This window comes from Propithecus coquereli, unplaced genomic scaffold (assembly GCF_000956105.1).
Source record: "Propithecus coquereli isolate 6110/MARCELLA unplaced genomic scaffold, Pcoq_1.0 Scaffold416, whole genome shotgun sequence".
NCBI classification, from domain to species: Eukaryota; Metazoa; Chordata; class Mammalia; order Primates; family Indriidae; genus Propithecus; species Propithecus coquereli.
In genome coordinates, this window is record NW_012149908.1 from 1,979,630 (window position 1) to 2,001,749 (window position 22,120).

Below are 22,120 nucleotides of genomic sequence, written 5' to 3' on the forward strand. Positions count from 1 at the left end.
TTTCAAAATGCAGAAGTTCTTTTCATAGCGTATATGAGGATTATCTTATTTAAAACATTTCTTAAAGGGTGCTTTCTGCTCTGACGTCCATGACCAGGGCAAAGATCATAGCAAAACACTGTCTTTTTTTTATAGCACTGTCAGGTCGGAGATTGAATTCACTCAGCGCTTAGGTTTTGAGTGCTCACTATGTGCAGGATGCTCTGCCAGCCCTCACGTAATATACAAAAATTCTTAAGGCTGTCAACCGTAGGAATTACAGGCTGTGATAAGCTACAGAAAATGTTTAGTAGGAAGAGGTATAAACATGGTTCTGAAGAAATTCAAATAGTAAGAGATGAAATCCTTTTGAAGGAATCAAAAAAAGCATCCTTAAGGAGTATGTATTTAAAACAAGCCTTAAAGATGAGTAAGATTTTGACAGGTAGGATCGGAAGAGCAGTCTGTTCTTAAACAAGAAGCAGAGTACACAAAGGCCCATGAGTACAAGGTTTATTATGTTCTAGAAACAGCAAATAGTACACTTGACGGGAACGTAGGATTCTTGTAGCGCAGTAATGAAAGATGGGGCTGAAAAGTGGTTTGCAGTGAAACTGTGGAGAGCCTCGAATGCCACCACGAGGGACGTAACTTGGAAGGAAGAAGCAGGCGGCTGTTGTGGTCTGTTAGCTGCAGTTGCAGGATTTCAGCCACGCACGTGTCCTTGGTGTTGTTGGGGTAAGATGGACAGTGATGCTGCTGCATGGATTCATACCTGGATGCACAGATGTAACTGGGGGCTGTCGAACGTCAACATGAAATTGCGAAGGGCACTGAGCTGCCGCCCTTGGTTCTTCCTGTACAACATTTTCAAAATGTCTCAGGGATGTTTCATGAAGGCGGGGATTAAGTCTGCCTTGTACCCTGCTGCGTGCTTAGCCCAGCAGGAGGCCTCGTGAGGGAGAGAAGCCCCTGTCGCTGCAAGCGTTTAAGACGAGTTGGATGATCCTTTGCCTGTGAGTTCATAGCAGGACACTTGCTTCTTCAGCGAAGATGAGCAAAACGTTCTCCGCTTCTGAGTTCCGCCATAAACGAAGACTGATTCTCCTGTGTTCTGTAGTGTTCGAAGGAATCACGATAACCTGGATGGAAAAGCAGCCCCTTAAAAGAGTAGCAGTTAGAACATGACAATCACTGTATTAGTCAAACTCGTGGTCCAGCCCTAGGTCTCGGGAGTGCACTAGGGGAAGTGGGCATGCTCTTACAGACACCAACTACGATGGTTAGAACAGCCGCCACCATCACTATAAACGCAAGAAGTGTAAGTGTGACTTCCAACAATGAATAGCTATCCATCCTAGAGATGCAAGATTAGAGATGAGCTGTAGCCGTCCTTATTTTTCCTTTAAAATATTTATGGATCTAGCTTGAACTTATTTACACCTTCACCATGAATATTCACACTGGCTCAATATATAGTCTCTGTAGTGTTTCCTTTTATGTGATCTAAATTTACTTCCACCAAACTTCACAGATATCCCCTGGCTGGACTGTTCTGAGAGCAGATGAACGTGTTTATTCCCACCCTCATCACTTTGTGATTTCAATTCAATTCCCTCTCAGCTGTGTCCGGGATAGTCACAAACAGCAGTCCTCCAGGCCTGCCCAGCATGGGCTCCGTGGGGTCAGTGCTATTTTCATATGTCCTCTGGAATTCTCACATTCCTTTGTGCCTGTCCTGCAGAAAGCTCAGACTCGATGCCTTGGTTATCAACTGAAGGACGCTCTTCTCTCCCAGTCTCCCTGGGAGCAGTAGCGCTAGTCCACCTCTGCAAAAATAAACAGTATCATCCATTTTTATAGGTGATTTATAATTTCTATCAAAATAGTTACTGATCTTCTCAACAGGTGTTCGTTCCCACGATTATAAGGACATCTACTGTTTTGGCTCTTTGGGAACAGTACCCTGGCAATGAATAATGTGTCATTTTACTTAAAAAAAAAAAAAAGGTCTAACAATTGTTTGCCCTGCAAGAGTGACATGCCAAGTGACTCAGTTAGCCGGTGAGTGACCCCATCTCCTGCCCAGCACCTCTGTCTCAGTGAGGCATGGTCCTCCTGACTCATTGTCATCTTCCCAGATGGTCTTGGGAGGGGTACATTTAATGATGCCTTGTATATTCCAAAATTGCTAAAATATTTTAAATATTTTCACCACCAAAAAATGATAAGTATATGAGATGATGGGTCTGTTAATTAGCTTGATTTAATCATTTTACATTGTAAACATATAGCAAAAAGTCACACGGTATCCCATAAATATATATAATTACTATCTGTCCATTAAAAATAAGATTTAAAAATATTTTTCAAATGTTTCTTTGTGGAAAGTGGCTCAGAAACAGCTGCTGGTGCTGGTGATGTGTATGCTATCATGGCCCTCAATTTTAGGATTCCAGAAGGTCTCAGGACGTATTCCTCACTGTTAGCTGTAGTTTTCACTTGCTGGCCTGGCTTGGGAGGGATAGCTAGGTTTGGGCATTTAATCCAAATATCTTTTTTTGTTAGCTACTGTTTCCCTCCACCATCTCTCTCACCACAAGGGGTCAGTCAGCACATTTTGCCTTTGACCAAGGCAAAATGCCAGCCTACCTTGTCATCCCCAGGGTGGTCTGGTATTCTGAAGGAATTGACGGAGCTCCTATGAGCTCCTTCTTGCAGCCTAGGGGAATCTGATTCATTAACAGTAGGTTAGTGACACTGGACTCTCATTTAAGTTCCATATACACTTCTAATAGGTCCTTTATGTGTTCAGGCAAAATACCTATATCTGTGAAAGGAGATCAGAGATTCTAACCCACTGAAACCAGGTGGCAAATGACCGAGAAATTCTTACAACACCTTTGTTCATTAGACATTAAGTGCTACTCTCATTGACACGTACTGCTAATACAGCAGCAGGCATAAATGGGCTTCTGCAGCAGCTGCTAATTTAAAAGTTCATCTATGGTGGTGAGCAAAGAGGCCAGAGCTGTATTCATTTAGCCCACACTTAACCCTGTGTGTAGGCTACGGCCCTACTGTGCAGGAGCTGACTTCAGAAGTAATCTCGGCTTTGCATTTGCTCATCTGAAGTCATAAGCCAGAGCTGTGTCATGGTTGGAAATACGGCCCTCTTGGGTTTTATGGCTCTGTGGCATTCACAGTTTGGGTTTATTTTCCTTGTTCTCTGGGACTGGTTGTTTTTGCTTCTTCCACTCCATCAACAGAGACAGTTTTATGAATACGCTGCGTCTCAATCAGTCTGGCTGCAGAGGTAAGTCAGCATGCAGAGAGCTCTGTGTGTGCCGCAGCAGGACCGGCCACCATCGTCGTTAGGAATGCAAGCGGTCGTGTGTGTCCTCCGATAATTGATCAGTATCCCGCATCAGATAGATGCAAAGCGTTTTATTCAGCGAGGTGCTATCCAGGTAAAGGAGGTATTTTTATGCCCAGATCTTTAGCGGTATAGAGACTGAGTCCCAAGAAGGTTAGCTGTCTTCCCCGGCTAGTTAGTAGCAAAGAATCCAGGTTTCCTGACTCCCACATCCATGTTCTCGCGCACTAGCTCTCAGTACTGGCGCAGTGCGGTGTGCGGCAGAACGACACACTGCAAGCCAGACAGCCTCTCCTCCTCCTCCTGCAGTGTTTGGTTGCAAGCGTGGAGAACCGCAAAATGTCCTTTGGAAGCCTCTTTGCAGGCCTACTTGATTCACTCTCCAATCACCACTGCTTTTTTCACCTACTTACTTAAGATAGTGCCACCACATAGTAACACGCTCTCTGTTGCTTTTTTGGCTTCCGTTCTTCCCACTCCAGGCTGGAAAGTGTCAGGATAGGTAGATTTTTTCAGAAGTGGGGCAAGAGTCCTATCAGCAACACTGCAAATATATACATGCTTTGCAATTTACAAAGCATGTTCACGTGATCCTGCCAGACCCTCAAAACAACCCATGGCAGAGGCAGGGAATGTATTACAATGTTCATTTCAGAATCAAGACTACATTTGTTGAACTGTGATGAGTCGAGGACTGTACTTGGGAGTATTTTATACTCAGGCCCCCTACTAGCATGTATGGGACTTTATAAAATTAGAAAAACATGACTTGTGGAGGATTTCTCTTCCTCTAGGTGACTCAGCTCCATGCCAAAGCAGGCCTCAGCTTTCAGCCCCCTCGTCCCCTCAGCACGTTACATGGAGGCTGCAGAGACGTTAATCTATTTACTTCTCATGACAGACTTACGTGGTGGCAGTACTCCCTTTCTACAGATAAGAAAACTGAGGCTCAGGAAGGCTCAGTGTCTTAGTTAGAGCAACATAGCTTCTTGGTCTTGGAGCTGGGCTTAACCCCCAGCTGTTCTGAGTTCTAAGCCAGTGGTGATTTCCCAGGACATTCTACCCTCAGGCTGCAGCAGCATCCTCCTGCAGCCCCTGCCAAACCCTCTAAGAGCCTCACTGGGCTGAATCTCCTCCACTGGAAGGCCCTGGGCATTTGTCATTTTGCCTGTGGAGGGAGTGGCCTCTTCAGAAGGGAGTGCCTCTCTCAGGGGTGCTTCTCAGACCTGAGTGTGCATTGTCCCCTGGGGATCTTGTCAGAATGTCTGGGCAGAGCCCTGAGAATCTGCATTTCTGACAAGCTCCCAGGTCACGTGGTCCACAGATCACACTTTGATTAGCAGATCCTCAGTGTAGCAGAAACTGGTCACTAAGTTCTAACTTTTCCCATTGCCCTGAAGACATGTTGCAAAGGAAAAACAAGTTTATTGAGCACTTACTATGTACTTGCTAACGGTTAAAACAGGTGAGGAAATAGCCATACTCAAGGTGATTGAATTACTATAATACATCACATCTCCCCCCCTGCAAGCAAAAGTCAGCAACAAGTCCAGGAAAATGAAATGGAGTGAATCAACTCTGTAGAAAATTCTGTGACAAAGGGACGCATGTGGCCACTGAGAGTACAGTGGGCAGGCGCCTAAACCAGCCCCAGGGAGGGTGGGCTTCCTGAAGGAAACAATTCAATAATGAGGCTGGTGACGGCAACAAGAATTATAGTTTCCATTCATTGAGTAAATGAGTACCGGGCACTATGCTTTGCAGTTTATGTACTTTATCTTTATTCAATTTTCACAATAGTTCCATGACATGTTATTTCATCCCCATTTCACAGATTGAAAAACTGAACCTCAGCAATTTGCTGAAGCTAACAGAGCTGAAAGAGTGCCTGATTTTATAATTTTTCTTATACTTTTAGTCTGACAAATTTTAGAAATGATTTTGTGCTTCTTAGCCCTATAGTAACTTGTGGAACCGAGTGTGGTTTCCATCTGTGTAGATCAGAGTGATCTGGGAGCTTCCTCACCCAGCAGACTGCTGGGTAGCCCCATGTAGACCTACCGAATCAGAATTGTGAAGGTGATGCCCAGGAATTCTCCTCTCCCGAGCATCAATGAGCTTGATGAAACACTGCTTTAAGAAGTTGGCATCTTGGAAAAAATAAATGGTGCCATTCAATACAGTCCTATCCACTCTTCTCACTTTGTCATCCTTACTACAAAAATGTAGTAGCCTCACTAAACGGAAATGAGTATTGGGCATAATGTTTCTCTGTTTGTTAAAGTATTCTAAAGCAAATAAAATAGAAAAACCCACCCACAAGGATATAAGACATCTTATCATTTGCAAAATGCTCAATGATAAATGATTTTTATAAAATTCAATTGGAAGTACCATTAGACAAATCGGTTTAAAAGATATCCTTTAATTGCATATTTTAAATTTAGACCAGATAGTCATTAGGTGAATAGGTTCTGGGCAAATTAGCCTTTAGTAGATTAGTTTAGAGCAAATTGATCTGTTACATTTTTCACATTTGGGGAGTAGAAATAGAACCTGGAGACTATCCGATGACCCGGGACATTGTTTTGCGATATCCCAGCCTCGGGCAGCATCCTACTCCAAGCATCTTAGCACCCTGCGTCAGTGACTCTCAGCTCCTTATGTGTAATAAGCGCCTAGGAAGCATTTTAAAATCAAATACCTGGCCCAGAGATTCCTGTTCAGTAGGTCAGAGGTGAAGCCTGGGAATACGAACATTTAGCAAATACCAGGCAAAGTCGTAGGTGGTCCAAGGACTGTAAGAAACAGTGCGCTTTTGTTCACAAAAAAGGACAAGAGTAAGAGGCCAAGAGTAGTTTTTAACCCTGATTTTTTAGAACTGTAATACCAGACCCCACCCTAGAATCCCTGAGAAGGGGAAGTTTGGGGTGTGCATCGGTGTGATCCTGATGCACCCCCATCCCAGGCTTGAGAACCATGAGGCTGTGAGCCCACGCCATCACCACGCAGCCCTGAAGTCCGGAGCCTTCCCTGTGCTCCCCACGGGGCACCCGCGGGGACTGCTGAGGCACACGTAGGAGGAGCCGTCCGGGAGCCAGTTGGGAAGACAAGGCTAACACACATGGAGCCAGCGGTACCAGCACGAAACAGAGCAGAAGTTAAGGGGCTACTCACTGTCGGGGTTGCAAGGGTTCGGGAAGGAAAGGCTGCATGGAGAAAGTGAGTCTTCAGTTGTGCCTTGAAGGGCAAATGAAGTGTCAATCATCAGGCAGGAATGGGAAAGGCATTTGGGGAGGTGGGTACAACAGAGGCCCTGAAGAGGGAGTGAATGTGGATATTGGGAACCCAGAGGCCAGACTAGTGAGCCGGGGAAATTTAGGGTAGGAGGCTCCTGGTGGAGCCAAGACTGAGAGTCGCACTTGTGTGGACTGGCGTGTGAAGCCAACGTGGACCTCAAGCATGACCAGTGGGTGCTTTAGGAAGATGTCTGGCACCGGGTGGGGGTGGGTTAGAGGGCTGGGACCCAATTATCCACATGATAAGAGAAGAGGTCCCAGGCTGGTGTAGTGGGCAAGGGATCGGAGAACTCAGACGTTTGAGAGGGACAGGAAGACACAAGGATGGAGAATGATACACGGTGTACAGCTGGTTCCACATCACACCTCCAGCTCTGGAATGACCTGGTATTAATATGTCGTAAAAATATAAAAATAGGCATTGCCACACGAACAAAGACCTGAGCTGCCCAGCCACTCCTCAGCTATCCACCATGTTGGCAATGATAGGAACAGCGCAGCTAATTCACAGAAAGCAGACAGGTCCACCTGATTTTAGCCTTTTTGTCAATTTCCTACCAAATCCACCAAGCCAAACATGACTTTACATGATTCACTTTTGTTCTCTGCCCTTATTTAATTTATAGCCAGGTGTAGTGAAGCAACCAGAAAAGAGATACAGGCAGGCAGGAAGAGGATGTTCCCCGTGGCCCCAGCATGCCTTTTCTGGAACCGTAAGAGTGACCATCTCTGCTACTTGGTCCAGCTGGTGGTTTCTTCCTTGCCTCTTTTTATAGAATTCCTGGGACCCACTTGGCTGATTTTCCAGTGATGAAACCAAGTAAGTTTTGCTATGGAAGTAGTGACAAGAAATACTGAGGTGGATTGAGCACAGGAAGCTATCGCTTAACAAGACAGGCAGAACTCAACGTGATCCCTGCCCCTCCCTAGGCAGAGAATTCCACTCTGCCCTTCCGATTCTCCTTTCTCCTGACCAAGCCAGTGAGCATCTCCCTACCTCATACAGAGAACCAGAACCTGCAGATGAAGGGCCATGGGCGAAGGGTCCCTGGAGGAAAACCCTTAGCACTTGCAGACACGTTGCATCTGCTAGGTTTGCACTACAGCTTCCGAGAGCCGCAGGAGTAGACCCTTCGGTAACGGGAACAGGATGACGGTGTTGAGTTTCCGCATCTCAGCACTTTGGAATTAGCTAGCACTGCCTGTTAAGTTCCTGAACATGGTAACCTTGCATCGTGTCCACAGGGGATCACAGTGGACAGGATGAGCCTTTGGGGTGAACATGCAAGAGCCTTGCGGTTGTGACTGGTGTGCATTCTGATGTTAGAGGAGCAGTCTTATCAGGGCTCCTGAAATCATTAGATTTCTCTGTATCTTAGCTGTAAGATCAGCAGTTTACTGTCCACACACCCACAGCAGCATGATCATAAAACTCTAAACCACTGTATGCGCACATCTCCCTCCTAGAGTAGCCTTTTCTGGGGAAGGTGTGAGTTCATCCCACAGATCATCTCAGCTTCAGCTCATCCCATATACATGGTTTGCGCCTCTCGCAGTGTGAGCCGGGCACTGAACAAGATGCTAAGGATGCAATGATAAGTTACACACGGTCACTGTTGTCCAGGAGAGGAGACGGTTATGTAAACAGGAAGTGCAGCATAGTGTCTTCAGAGTCTCTGTTTCATCATCTGTAAACGTGAGGTAATAATGGCGCCTCCCTCAGGCTTGTTGAAGAATTAAATGTGTTGTGATACGAAAAGCACGTGGAACAATACCTGGCACGTAGTAAGCACGATGTGAGTCTTGACTGTTCTGACGACTCATCGTCATCAGTGCTGTCACTGTCAACACCGACAGGACGCCCGTCTGCGGTACAGAGTGGGAAGAGTGATACGATGATCAAGGAAGGCTTTTTGGGAAGGTCGTTTGTGAGCTGGATGTTGAAGGGCCAGGAGGAATTGAGGAAGAAGACAAAGCAGAGAAGAATATTCCAACACAGGGAAAGTCACGTGCAAAGGCCAGGGGGCGCAGAAACACCAGGCAGTTTAGATAACTCAGCAGTCCAGGAATGTGGAGTACAGCCAACCGCAAAGTCTTTCCAAAAATGCCCTGGGGGTCTGACCCTGAGCCCCTCTAAATGTAGAGTATCTCTGGGAAGCTTCAACAGCACTATCATGGAACCAAGAGTTGGTTCTGTGTGGGTCCCAGCAGCCCAGAGTGCCAGGTGGGAGCCTCCTTAGCGTTTGAACAGCCCGCGTGGCTGGCACGCGAGTGGGCCCACCAGCCCAGCAGCCAGGCTCGCACCTGAGCCAGGCTGTGCGACAACCAGTCCTCACAAAGCATCCTCCGAGGTGGAATGATCGTCACCAGGGGACCAACGAGGGAATTAAGTTTGGCAACGTCAAAGGCACTTTCCAAGCGACATGCAATTAGTGGATTTGAACGCAGGGCTGGCTTCTTATCCCATGTCTGTTGGGAGGTGCCTGCTGAAAGGATCTGTTCACATCGTAGTGGCAAAACCATCGGCATCGTGGCCTGTCCTAGTGCATTTCGTGCTGCTGTAACAGAATCTCTGAGGCTGGGTAATTTATACAGAGGAGAGGTTGATTTGGCTCATGGTTCTGCGGGCTGTACAAGAACCATGGCGCCGACACCTGCTAGGCTTCTGGTGAGGGCCGCAGGCTGCTCCCACTCACGGACAGAAGCAGGAGGGGAGCTGAAGTGTGTGGAGATCACATGTGAGAGAGGAAGCAAGAGAGGGAAACTGAGGAAGCCAGACTCTTTAATAAACTGCTCTCTCAGGAGCTAATCCATTCCCGTGAGAGTAGGAACTCACTCGCCCGCCATTAATCTATTCATGAGGGGTCCTCCCCCACGACCCGAAAGTCTCCCACTCGGCCCCAGCTCTTAAAAGCTCCACCTCCCAACGTCCTTACATTGGCAATTAAATTTCAGCTTGGGTTTGGGCAGGGACGAACCGCATCCAAACCGTAGCACGGCGTATCCTAGAAGAGGTTTCTCTGGTGATCCGGGGGTTTCTATGAGCAGAGGAGTTCATCGCACGCGCCCTTCCCACTGCCGCACCACCTGGGCTGCTTGTGGGACAGACGCCACTGACGCCTGGGTTCCTGAGGGCCCCTTGAGCGGAAAACGAGAGCTGGTGGCTGCCTGCTGAGTAGCGCTTGCCACACTGGTGTCCTCAGTGGATGCATTTGTCTAAGGGGCCCACCTCAATGGCCACGGTCCCCAGGTAGGCACGTGGGGTGTTCCGGGTTTCTCCTGATGCCCCCCAATCTCACATGCGTCTCTCACCCTCCTTCTGCTGCAGATCCTGGCGCCCCTGTGAAATTGCCTTGTCTGCCAGTGAAACTGTCGCCTCCGCTACCTCCAAAGAAAGTCATGATCTGTATGCCCGTGGGGGGGCCAGACCTCTCGCTGGTGTCCTACGCAGCCCAGAAGAGCGGCCAGCAGAGCGTGGCCCAGCACCACCACACCGTGCTGCCCTCGCAGATCCAGCACCAGCTGCAGTACGGCGGCCACGGCCAGCACCTCCCCTCCGGCACCGGCTCCCTCCCCATGCACCCCTCGGGCTGCAGGATGATAGACGAGCTGAACAAGACGCTGGCCATGACCATGCAGAGGCTGGAAAGGTACTGGCGGGGTCGGGAGGGGGACAGGGGAAGGGTTGGCAGGGGAGGGGACGTTGGGCGTTTAGACCACGACCGAGGAACGTGAGCAAGGGCCTACCCCCAGTAGGGGGAAAAAAATGTTTGAAAGTGAAATCAGACCGAAAACCGAATGTCAAAGAAAGCATGGGAGAAAATCGTAATGTTGCCAGTTGACACACTATAGATTAATCACATTTATCAAAAAGAAAAATAACATACATGTATACATACAAGGCTGTCCAGAAAGTATCCAGCCACGTGACTGTTCTAGTTGTATTAACAATGGCTGGATACTTTCCAGACGGCGCTCATATATAAACAGTAAGTCCTGGCTTAAAGTAGTTGGTTTATGGAAACCGCAACTTTAACAAAACGACATATAATGAAACCAGTTTGACCATAGGCTAATTGATACATACAAGAGGGAAGTTCCAACAGCATGTTTCTCATCATAAAAGCATCATTGAACGTATAAAGACCAAAACACTTCTAATGTTAAAAATTAGAATCAATGTGACATATACTTTTAAGAAAGATTAATAAAAACAAGGAAGATACTTATTTACCCAGTTGTTATAGCTCAGGGTCGTGGGTGGCCGCAGCCTGTCCCGGCAGCCCAGGACCAAGGCGGGAACCAGCCCTGGACAGGACACCGTCCCATCTCCGGGTGCATTCACACACCCTCAGATGGGGACCTCGTAGACATGCCAGTTCACCCAATACATGCAACTTTGGGCTGTGAAAGGAGCTGGAATACCCGAGAAAACTCACGCAGACAAGGGGAGAACCTGCAAACTCCACACAGACAGCAGCCCCTGCCGGGAAGCAGGTTTTTTTCTCATCAACATTATAACAAAATGGCCTTATTTAAGGACCTGCTGCATACACATATGTGTGTGTGTGTATACACACGCCCACACATTAGCACATACTGTTTCTGTAAACATTAACATTTTGTGCAAGGATATACACGTGATCATTAATAGAGCTCACCCTTTGGGCAGAGAAATGAAGAGAAAATACTTTTATATTTTATTTCATATCTTTCCACACTGCTTACTTTTTAATTTTGTGTATATTATCTTTATGATATTCAAAAGACAATTTAAAATGAGAAAAGACGAGGGCTGGTGGGCTGGTGGAGGGAAACAGAGGGGCTGGGAACAGTGGAGAGATTCACCCTGCTCTTGCTGACGGAGGGAGCAGAGCACCGGAGCCCGGGTACCTGGGCGTGAGCCTCTGACCTTTGGCAGCCGCTGCTGCAGCCCCCTCTTTCACCAAAATCTCCTCCGACAGCTCCTCTGGGAGACCTGCAGAGAAGACCCCTAGGGCAGCCTGCACAGGGACCCTGAGTCCCCACTGCCTAGGGAGACCTCTGAGCTCTCAAACCGGTTCTTGTTCGTGTGCACATGTGCGCATGCGTGTATTCAGACACCGCCAGTCTGCGAAGGGACTGGATTTCCCACTATGGCTCCAGGTCACGTTGCTTCACTGAATTCCCTGGCATTATAAGGAGAAAGTGTTTGTTTTGATCTGGTTTGAAGGTGTGTCTGGGCCCCAGAATGCTCGTCCCAGAGTAGTGACTGCTGGTCACTGTGTCCTACGGATGGGAAAATTGAAGTCTGGAGGGCCCAGCAGATCTCTAGAGAGCCAAAGGCAAGGCACACACAGGCAGGAGCTCCAGGTTGTGGTTTCTTGACCCTCAGTGTCTTTCTCTGCTCCTGCCTGTCAGCTAAGAATTCTGTGTTTGGGAAATGAGCAACTCACAGAGAAGTTGTTGTCACTAGGAATTTTGACTCGATTACTTTGTGTTAACACCTATTCTTGCTGCAAAAAAAAAAATTAATTTGGCCTCTCGCCATCATTTTCAGCTACTCTTTTTATTGATTAGAACAATAATTGAAATATGAGTGGTACCTTTTAATCTATTACACATGGATACATATCATCGTCGTCACCATGATCATCTTATTCAGTCGTCGCACTGAGTAAACAGAGAAGCTCACGGAGGCTGAGGAAGTTCCCCACGGCCACCTACTCAAGGGTGGCCCCCAAACTGCTTGTCTCCCGTCTGCAACCACGTAGGTGCAGAAATTGAGAACAAGCTTTTGGATACTTTTATAGCAATTTGACAAAATAATTTCATGTCTATTGAATCTTGTAATTAAAAAAGGTTCCATTGTTCACACATTTTTATTGTATTTTACAAAAGCATCAATGTGTGATGGATTGAAAATTAAAAGAACTAAACAGTAAGAACTGTTCCTTCCCCATAGATATTTTAAAAGTGCTGCCCTAGGTAGTAAGTTGATGGGCTAGCCGTCAAGCTGGGGTTTTCCTGCTGCAAGCTCAGAGCTTTTTCTACTAAAGCACAGCTGCTGCCTGAAGACAAGTGACAGTCAGCGTCACTGCCTACCCCCGTGCCTGTTAGGCAACCAGTAAGTTTTTGTGTCTCTCGTGAGCTTTAATCATCTGACAAAGATACTCATGGCAGTATATTATAGTAAGAGGATATTGCTAAGTATGCTTCCACTTACAACATGCCATATGAAAAGATTCAATTGAAAGTGCTAACAGACAAGTTTCATAATCCCTGTGGGTATTTCTGGAATATTCCAGTTGAGTTTAGACCACTGGGTGGGTCTGTTGCAGTACTGGGAATGGGGGGTGTACAGCATGATCCTGGCAGCTGAGCCAAGGCAGTCTCCCTGCTTTGTGCCACCCCAGACACTTGTCACCTCCTTCTGTCTCCTCACTTCCTACTCAAGGTCGAGGCATAGTGCTGTCCTAACAGGCCAGCCAGGACGCAGGGAATTAATGCATGCATCATTTGACAAGGTTGCCCCTGCCCCCAGAGAAAAAGAGGCTTTCTTCCAAACAAATAAAGGTTGGAGAGATTTTACTGTTCATCCCCATCATCTCCCAGGAGTCCTAGAAGAATCTGAGAGCAGGACAAGGTCACCAGCCATTTTTCAGTGTAGGGAGGGAACTGGCTGTCTCGGGTGATATTGCCCTGCTTTTTGCTACCTAAAACTTCTCCCTGTTTCCTGTCAACATGATCTCGTTCTTGTTCTAACCAAGTTTTATACAAAAAGAATTATTTCTCTATCCTCCTGGCAATTTCCAGTGACCCCAAAAAATCCTGCAAGAAGGACAGACATCACAAAACACATAGGCATTCTGCCTACAAAGATCCGCCCCCCGCCAACTGTGCCATCCCTGCCCCTGAGATTTCCTGGAGTGTCACCATAGGGCATCAGGCCAGAGCAATAGTCTGATCCTGATGAAAATGTTGTAGATGATGTGAAAATCGAACAATGAATTAAACAGTAACAACACCTGACATTGGACCGCACATTTGCACAACTGGTCATCTAATAATTGAAGGAGGCCTTCAAGACCATAGGCCACCGCCTCCTCCCCTCTGCAGCATGCTTGACCATTTGTCCCCTGGTCTCTGCTTGAGCAAGACCCTCGCTAGGTCCCAAGACACCTGCTCCACTGTCGAGGTCTGACTGCCACAAAGTTCCTTCTCAAATTAAGTTGTACTTATTATAATTTATACCCAACGTCCCGATCTTATTTCTAATCTTCCTTTCTATGAAAGATTTTTAAATCTTTGAAGATAGCTACCATTCCCTGTATGTAAGGGCTTCTAGACCTTTGACCATCGTGCTCATGTTCCCCTCTGCTGACTCTGTTCTGATTTGCATGGAGAAGTTCTTAGCCATTACCCTAAGTCTGCTGATGGCACTAAACAGTGACATGTAGTTATTTACAGCTCCTGCTCGCCAGATTTGGGGGGAGGGCTACAGAACGGGGGAAGTGGCGACCAGGTGAAGCAAACTTAAAGGGGGTTCATATTCATCCGGAGTCACAGGGCTGCCCTAGGGTGTGGGTTCCAGAATTAACTGCCGGAATTTGAATCTCAGATGTACCGCTTATTAGCTGCATGACCCTAAGCATGTCGCTTAACCTCTTTTTACCTTTCATTCCTCATCTGTAGAACAAGGATAAAAATAGTGCCACCAACCTCGTTAGGGTCGTTTGTGAGGATCTAGTGATTCAGTCAGTCCGAATCAGTCCAGTTATTGCTTGGTACACAGTAAGGGTCCAAGAAATGGTAGTGAATATTAAGCAAAATTAGCGAGCACGTAGAATTTATCTTCAGTGTCCCTAAAAGGCATATTGCAAATGGTTTTGATGCAGTCTTGCAGGAAATTTCGTTTGTTTGGGTCAATTTCCTCAAATTAGATTGTCTTCATTTCTCTCCACTGGTGATTCATATCTTTTTTGAAGGTGATGTTTTATCATGTCAAATATTGCGCAACTCTTTGTTTTTAATATCCGCGATAAGCTCTGTGATCTAGTTGGCGTCAGCCACTACTTTTCTTTCTGATCTTAACACAGTGGCTCCGTTCTCTGTGCTCTAGTTTCCTGTTAGTAAAATGAAGGTGGGATATGGACCCTTCCTTGCTGACCCTGAAGGAATTTTAGGAAGATTCTTAAGGGACTGCTCTTTAAAGACTGCCTTCTCAATTAAAGGCAGTCATACTTCCGGTTACTCACACCAAAAACATGGGGTCACCCTTGACCCATTTTTTCTCTCGTACCCCAAGTCTGACTGTCAGCAAATCCTATCCAGTCTACATGGAGAGCACATGTCGCTAGGATCAGCCACTTCCCACCTGCTCCTGCTACCCCTGGTCTAAGCCTCCAGGTGAGTTGGTCCTCACCGGCTTGTTGCAGGGCCTCCTACGTGGTCTCCTGGGTCCACTCCTGCCCCTCAGCCCATCCCCAGCAAAACAAAGAGACAAGGTTTAATGAAAATCAGATCACGACTATTCATTTGCTAGGGCTGCTATAACAAAGTACAATGCGCTGAGTGTCTCAGACAACAGGAAACTTATTCTCTCTCAATTCTGGAGGCTGGAAGTCCAAGATCAAGGTGTCAGCAGGGTTGGTTTCTCCTGAGACCATTCTTCTCGGCTTGTAGATGGCCATCTTCTCCCTGTGTCCTCACAGGGTCTTCCCTCTGCGTGCATCTGTGTCCTCAGCTCCTCTTCTGGCAAGGACACCGGCCATGGTGGATTAGGGCCCATCCCCGTGACCTCATTTTAACTTAATCAACTTTTTAAAGATCTTGTCTCCAAATATTCTCACACTCTGAGATCCTAGGGGTTAGAGATGATCATCCTTAGCTCTTCCAGCAGATGGCAGAGGTGTAGGGATTCATATCTGATGGTCCAGTTCTATTCAGTACTCTTGGACTAAACCTGGAAAGTTAACTGTCAGAATTTTACCCTGAGACCTGAAAAGCAGGACCAACTAGGTAAAGGCGGAGAAATGGAATGAGTGTATATCCTGGGCAGACCAGTAGAGGAGTATACGAGTAGACCAGGTATATTCACATGGAAAGAATAATTGAAATCTGAGTTTTAACTAAAAAGGTAAAATATTAACAATTTTGGTTACTTTTATCATTCATGCATTATCAATAGTCAATTGATATTTTTAATGATGCTTTAATGAAACCAATAGATTTTGGTTTAAGAAATTTTAACTACCACACATTTAGTTCTGCTGAGATAAATGTATTACATATAGGCCTTAAAAATGAACAAATAAATACATTTCTAATTAATTCATTCTTTATCTACCTCTTCCTATCCCGGAATCCCTCAGCAGCTAGATCAGGAAAGTTGTGACATTTGGCAGGAGAAAATTTCAGGCAATCACTGATTTGTAAACCTTGAGTTTACAAAACAGGCCCTGAAAAGAGAAGGGAAGGTACATGTGTTTGCTTAGCTACAAGAAGCTCCATCAACAATTTTTTACTGAGGCCTTTTCTGGACCTGGCTCTGCTTGGTGCTGGGGATATAGCAGTGAACAAACCATAGAAGGTGGCTGCCCACAGTGGAGCTTGGAGTCTGCTGGGAGAGTAGCCTGGGCAAATCAATGCCCGTGAGGGCGCATGGTAGGAGGAGAGTGTACAACAGAAGCATCAGCTGGTCTGTGGGATTCAGGGTGGTCTTTTCTGAAGAGCTGCATTTAAACTGAAAGCTGAAAGAGAGGAATAACGAGATGAAGAAGGAGAAAGGGAATGAGAAAACATTCCAGGCGTATTAAAGGAAGGAGTGATATTCTGTCTCCAGATGAGTGAATGAGATTTTTAATAAGAAAAGAAAGGAAGCTGGTGTTTATTCTCCAGGTTTTTAGAAGAGAGATCATAGAAAATGAAAGCAATGATGGAAGTTTGTGATCAGAATTAAGGAAGAACCTAAGAACCATTAGGGAGGACATTGGAGATCTTTAAGAAAGATCAGGGTAACGACAGACCCAAATGGTTTACTCATGTGATTCCATAAAGAAAAAATATACAGGTCGAATTGCCTGCTAAGGACATGGCCAACTCAATAACTCCAGGTTGGATATATTAAGGTAGATTAACTCTAATGTGAAAGTTTTAAAAAATAGAATGGATTTACCTCTGATGGGATACTAGGTGTACACCTGTGTTGAGATAGGCCAGACCAATGATGGTCAACCAGATTCAGGAAGGTTCCAGAATCTTCTGGAATTCTTAGCAACACTTATTGAACACTGCATGCCAAGCATCGTAATAGACACACAATAACAAAACACTCAGTCTTTCCTTTAAAATAATAATATTAATAAATATAAGCCTATAAACAGTTTATTTGCTTATCACATCCTTTTTTTGTGTTTTAAAGACAGGGTCTCCCTCTGTTGTCCATACCGTAGTGCAGTGGTGTGATCATAGCTCACTGCAACCTGGAACTCCTGGTCTCAAGCCAACCTCCTGCTTCAGCTTCCCGAGTAGCTGGGACTATAGGTGCATGCCACTATGCCTGCTAATTTTTTTTTGGCAGAGACGGGGTCTCACTATGTTGCCCACGCTGGTCTTGAACTCCTGGCCTTAAGTGATCCTCTTGCTGCAGCCTCCCACAGTGCTGGGATTACAGGTGCAAGCCACCATGCCCAGCTAAGAATATTGAAAAAGGAGTAATTTTTACACTGGACAGAAGAAATTGAGATCAGTAGCCTCCCAAATCCCCCCACTCTCTAAAATTCTATTACCTCATAATTATTTTTAGGCCTTTTAAAGAGCACAGTACAATTTATAATCTTTGGATAAATACATTTCATGATGACAGTTACTTTTCTTTATGTTGTCTCAGGGTTACAAGAAATTCTAAATAATAATCCTTGGTTCTGAACTAGATGAACCCTAGGGTTTCTTTTAGCCTCAACAATCTAACATAATTATTGCATTGGCTTATGTTTACAATGCTTCCCCTGCAAGCGAGGGTGTGCCATGATAACAAACAGATGTGAGTGGGTGCTGGAGCAAGAATGAAACTCTGAATACCTAGGTGTTACTTGCTTGTGAACTGGCATTGATTTGAAGTTCAGGGTTTTATCATCTTGTAACAAATGGACTATGTTTTTTAATGAAATTTGTTTCCAGGGAAAGATTCTCTGTTTATATTTAAGACCATCTCTTCAAAACCTCATGCAATTCTAGTGAGACATTTGTCCTTGTCCCTTGGAAGCCAGAGTTATCAACCTCTTGCTTTAGGTCAGTTCTTTGATTTTTAAAGCCTATGTTTATCATCTTTAAGTGGCTGCACATACATATTGGTTTTCAATTTTAACTGCTATTCCAAGGGCCGTAATGTGGTTTCAGTGCAAGGTAATGTCATTGTGAGCAAGACCCATCCTCTGCAAGGTTGGCAAGCAAATTGCTTAGCAGGAAGTCGAAATGAGACCGTACAAACCATTAGCATCTTTTGAAGTCTTAAGAGGATAAAAAAGAAAATGTATTTTCAAAAGAGAGAAAATCTGCTCTTGGGTTCCTATGTTTACTTCAGTAGAAGCCCTGCCCTTTCCTGATGCATGAATATTGATTCTTTGATCATCTTGGAAACCATTGTCCGGAAAGGTTTTTCAGGGCAAAAATAGAAAAATGCTAAAGGAAGTATTTTAATAAATTAATGGATAGTATCCGTAATGACTAGTTTGTGATAAATTGCTGGTGTTTAAATGCATCCAAAGTTAAAACAGCACCTACCAAGGCTGAAGTTCGTGAAGCACATTGCACTGGCATTGCCCTCTGACCTCGCAGCTGCCTGTGAGAGCAAGTAGGTTTCTCCATTTCACTGATGAAGACCCGAGACTAAGGCACAGGCGGTGCATGGCCCAGCTGGGATGCACATCGTCCTGCTTACCCGGTGTCCTGCCCTTCCGATACCACCCGCCCAGCCAAGCATGACTTGGAACATCCGTTGATGTTCTAGAGTCAAAGTCAAGTAGAAAAGCCACCACTGTTTGGTTTCTCCATCAGAAATGGAGAGTGCTGGGGTAGGCGGCTGATGGTTGGATTCTGTATGTCTTTTTTTTTTCTTTCACAGGTTACAATTTTTTTTTTTTTTAATTTCAGAGTATTACGGGGGTATAAACGTTTTGGCTACATATTAAATAAATTGCTTTTGTACAGTTTGAGTCCAAGTTGTAAGTGTGCCCATCACCCAGATAGTGTGCCTTATACCTATTAGCTGTGAATTTACTCGTCCCCTCCTTCCCCTCCCACTCGCTTGGTTTCCAGTGAGTTTTATTTCCATATGTGCACATAAGTATTGTTCAATTAGTTCCAGTTTAATGGTGAGTACATGTGGTATTTATTTTTCCATTCTTGTGATACTTCACTTAGAAGAATGGGCTCCATTTCCATCCAGGTTGATACAAGAGGTGTTAGTTCACCCTTTTTTTTTTTTTTTTGGCTGAATAGGCTCTGTATGTCTTGTGGTTTTATTCATCACATCCCAATCTCAGGCAATATTTCAGAAATGTAGGTCATTGGTCTCTGAAAGGACAGAGGTTGTGAATGAATTAATTTAAATCCATTACCCCTGCTGGAAAGAAAGAAACTCGAAATACATTCTCTACTCAGGAAGTCTTAGTACCCTGGTCTATATATAGAACAGCATAGTTTCCTGCTGACTAAAATCCAGCAAAAAAACAAAAGCTCTAATGTTGCATTTCTTATCTTAGAAGGCTAATCCCAGGCCATGATAAACCACACAATGTATGCCTGCTTTCTTAAAATGAAGCTGATTAACTATTTTCTTGGCCTACAGTGGTTATTTCTGTTATTTTTCAGCCCCAGGCACTGCAATTTGCCGCATAATTTCTCACACATTTTTTGGTCTCCAAGAGGAAAAGAGATGCTTGTTCTCTCTCCCCTCTGAAAACTCTCTTTGTAACTCGTGCAGACTAAATTACAAAAGCTATTCCTATTGAAGTTTAATTTCATTTTCAGTGTCATATTTGTAGCTAATAAATTTTTCTCTGTCTTTTGAGGAGATTAATGTCTTTTTTTTTATTGTTTTAACACTTGATGCATTTAAAATCAGATACCAGAAAGCAATATCCCTCGATTACACATTTTTCTTTAGAAGTGATGGTAAAATGGTTCCCAAGTATTTTTGAAAGAAGATTGAGGATTTAAAAGAGACGGTGACGTTTAATTTCACAACTACCCTTGATTCCCTACAAGAGTTTCAAAGGTGTCTGATAACCAGAAATTCCCCCCTCATGATGGGTCACGGGGCTTCCCCAGTCATCAACCTGCACCCTGGAACGGAGAGGCAGTGGGGACCGTAACGCTGCCTTGGGAGGGGAGCAGCTGTTGTAACGACCTGACTTGTAGCTGTCCTGGCATTCATTTCTCTATGAATTATTTAAAGTGAGGTCTGAGCCCTGCCCTCACCCAGTAATGAACATGAAAGGCAAGTCTTCATTTTCAAAGTCTGGAGATTTCTTAGAAACATGTGGCCATTTATGGTAGGAAAATGGGGGCAGGTGGGGTGGTTCCCTGAGAGGCCCCACTGTGTTCTCAATCTACGTGTCTCCTAACTTAGTCTGCGAGAGTCAAAGAAGAGAGTTGAGTTTTCCAGAAAGAAGACATGTTAAAGGTCATTCCTAAAAAAAAAAAAAAATCATTCTTGACGGAGACAGGACTGATGAGAGAAAATAAACCTTTTCACTTCCCTAAGGAGCCATGGGGATGTGACGAAGGAAAGGAGAGATTTCAGTATGTGCCTTTGCCGACTCAAGAATGCTGTTTTACTCGCAAACTCGTTCTTCCCTGTTCACTCAGGTCCTTCTCTCCTCCAGGAAGACGGCAAGGACACAGCAAAGTCCTCGTCCTCCTGGGCTTACTTTTCGGTGAGAGGGACATATGATACACCAAAAATACGGAATGTGATGTCATGCAGGGATGGGACACTGAAGAAAGTTGAAGCAGGGTAGTGGGAGGAGAGTGATGGTAACACCTTTCTTTTCTCACAGAAATGTGTCATTAACGTGGCCATAATACACACTAACCCCATGGCATGCTTCCTTTTTATTGGTAATACTCTATTATCCAAGGTTGGATTATCCAGCTTGGTAATTTAATTATTCTCTCCTTCCTCTTGTAGGCTATTTTCTCTGCACACCTACTCACCCTAGCCCTGTGCTACACACACAAAAACTGTTGCACCCCAAGTCTAGAGTGCAACCCCCTCCCCGTGGCTTCTACAATGGTCCCCATGGGGGGCTCTTCACAGCAAAATTCATAGCAACAGACTATTGGGTTTTGTGATCATCTGTTATCCTTGCTTTTTGTTATAAAAATAATTGTTATATTCCATGGCTTTTTAAAATTTGTGGTATAAATTGCACTTCGTAATCAGCAGGTAGGTATATGGGAAAGGAACAGGCATTGCTGTGGTTCATGGAAAGAACACAGGCACTGGAGTGAGAAGACCCAAGTTCACATCCCTGCTGTGACCACAGCCACGTTGTCACTCAGGTTCTCAGGGACTTAATGTCCTCATCCCTAAAAATCAAGGTAATCATGATACCTTTCTTAACTCTGCAAGTTTTTGTGAAGATTAAGTGAGATGATGAACATTTACAACCCACTTTCGTAGGACACTCACGGTCCGTGTTAGCTGTTGTGGTTGTTTTGAAAGATGCTCCTGCTCCTTCATCCTGAGCCGTGGAACCCCCTGGTGTATTTAAGTAGTAGAAGGGAAATGTTCCAAAATGGTGCAACTGTCCAACATCTTGTGAACATCATGGAACTGGCTTCAGTTTCTACGTGTTTATCCCAAATTTGTCAGGAAAATTGTATTATTTGGAGCTACCTAGATGATAGGCAGCAGAAGTTCATTTTTATTCCCCTAGAGAATAATTTAAGGCCTTTGGTGTTTGTTTAAATTCATCATAGAATGTTAGTATAAAAGGAAACCTTATAGATCTCATCTAACCCAATGACCTCACCTTACAAAGCAACCTAACTCTGGACAGTCTGAGCTGAAGTGGACTGACAGCCTGTGGGTACAGAACTGGGAAAATGGAATAACCGTAAGCTCTCTCTGTTCCGTCATCTGCGCACACACAGTCTTGCGACACAGGTCCCATTGCTCCCTTCCTTGCATAGATTCTCAGTGCCTTTCTGTTGGGATTTTCTTCTTAGGAAAGAGAACTCTAGATCAATATTTCCAAAAACCTCAATTCTCTTTCACAAGGATACTTTTTCCACAACAGCCAGACTCCATATCTAAGGGTCGGGGATCATTATTTTAGTGAATTAGGTAATTGGAAATGTAATATGGCCTACTGTGATTCTGAGAGACTTCAAATATTTGGTTGGCTTTTCCATCAGTGCCAAAGACATGCTCACTGATGAGGCTGGGGTGGAAAAATCATAATCAGCCTCTGCCTTT

The 22,120-nt window shown here is 45.0% G+C and overlaps 1 protein-coding gene across 2 annotated transcripts in view; it reads left to right on the forward strand.

Moving 5' to 3' along the window:
• The window catches only part of PHACTR1 (phosphatase and actin regulator 1), a 561,725-nt gene that overhangs the window by 479,077 nt on the left and 60,528 nt on the right, over positions 1-22,120 (forward strand). For both annotated transcript variants that reach the window (XM_012653162.1, XM_012653161.1), the window contains one exon: positions 9,983-10,304. In XM_012653162.1, the coding sequence (XP_012508616.1) occupies positions 9,983-10,304 (322 nt within the window). The remainder of the gene's footprint in view (positions 1-9,982; positions 10,305-22,120) is intronic.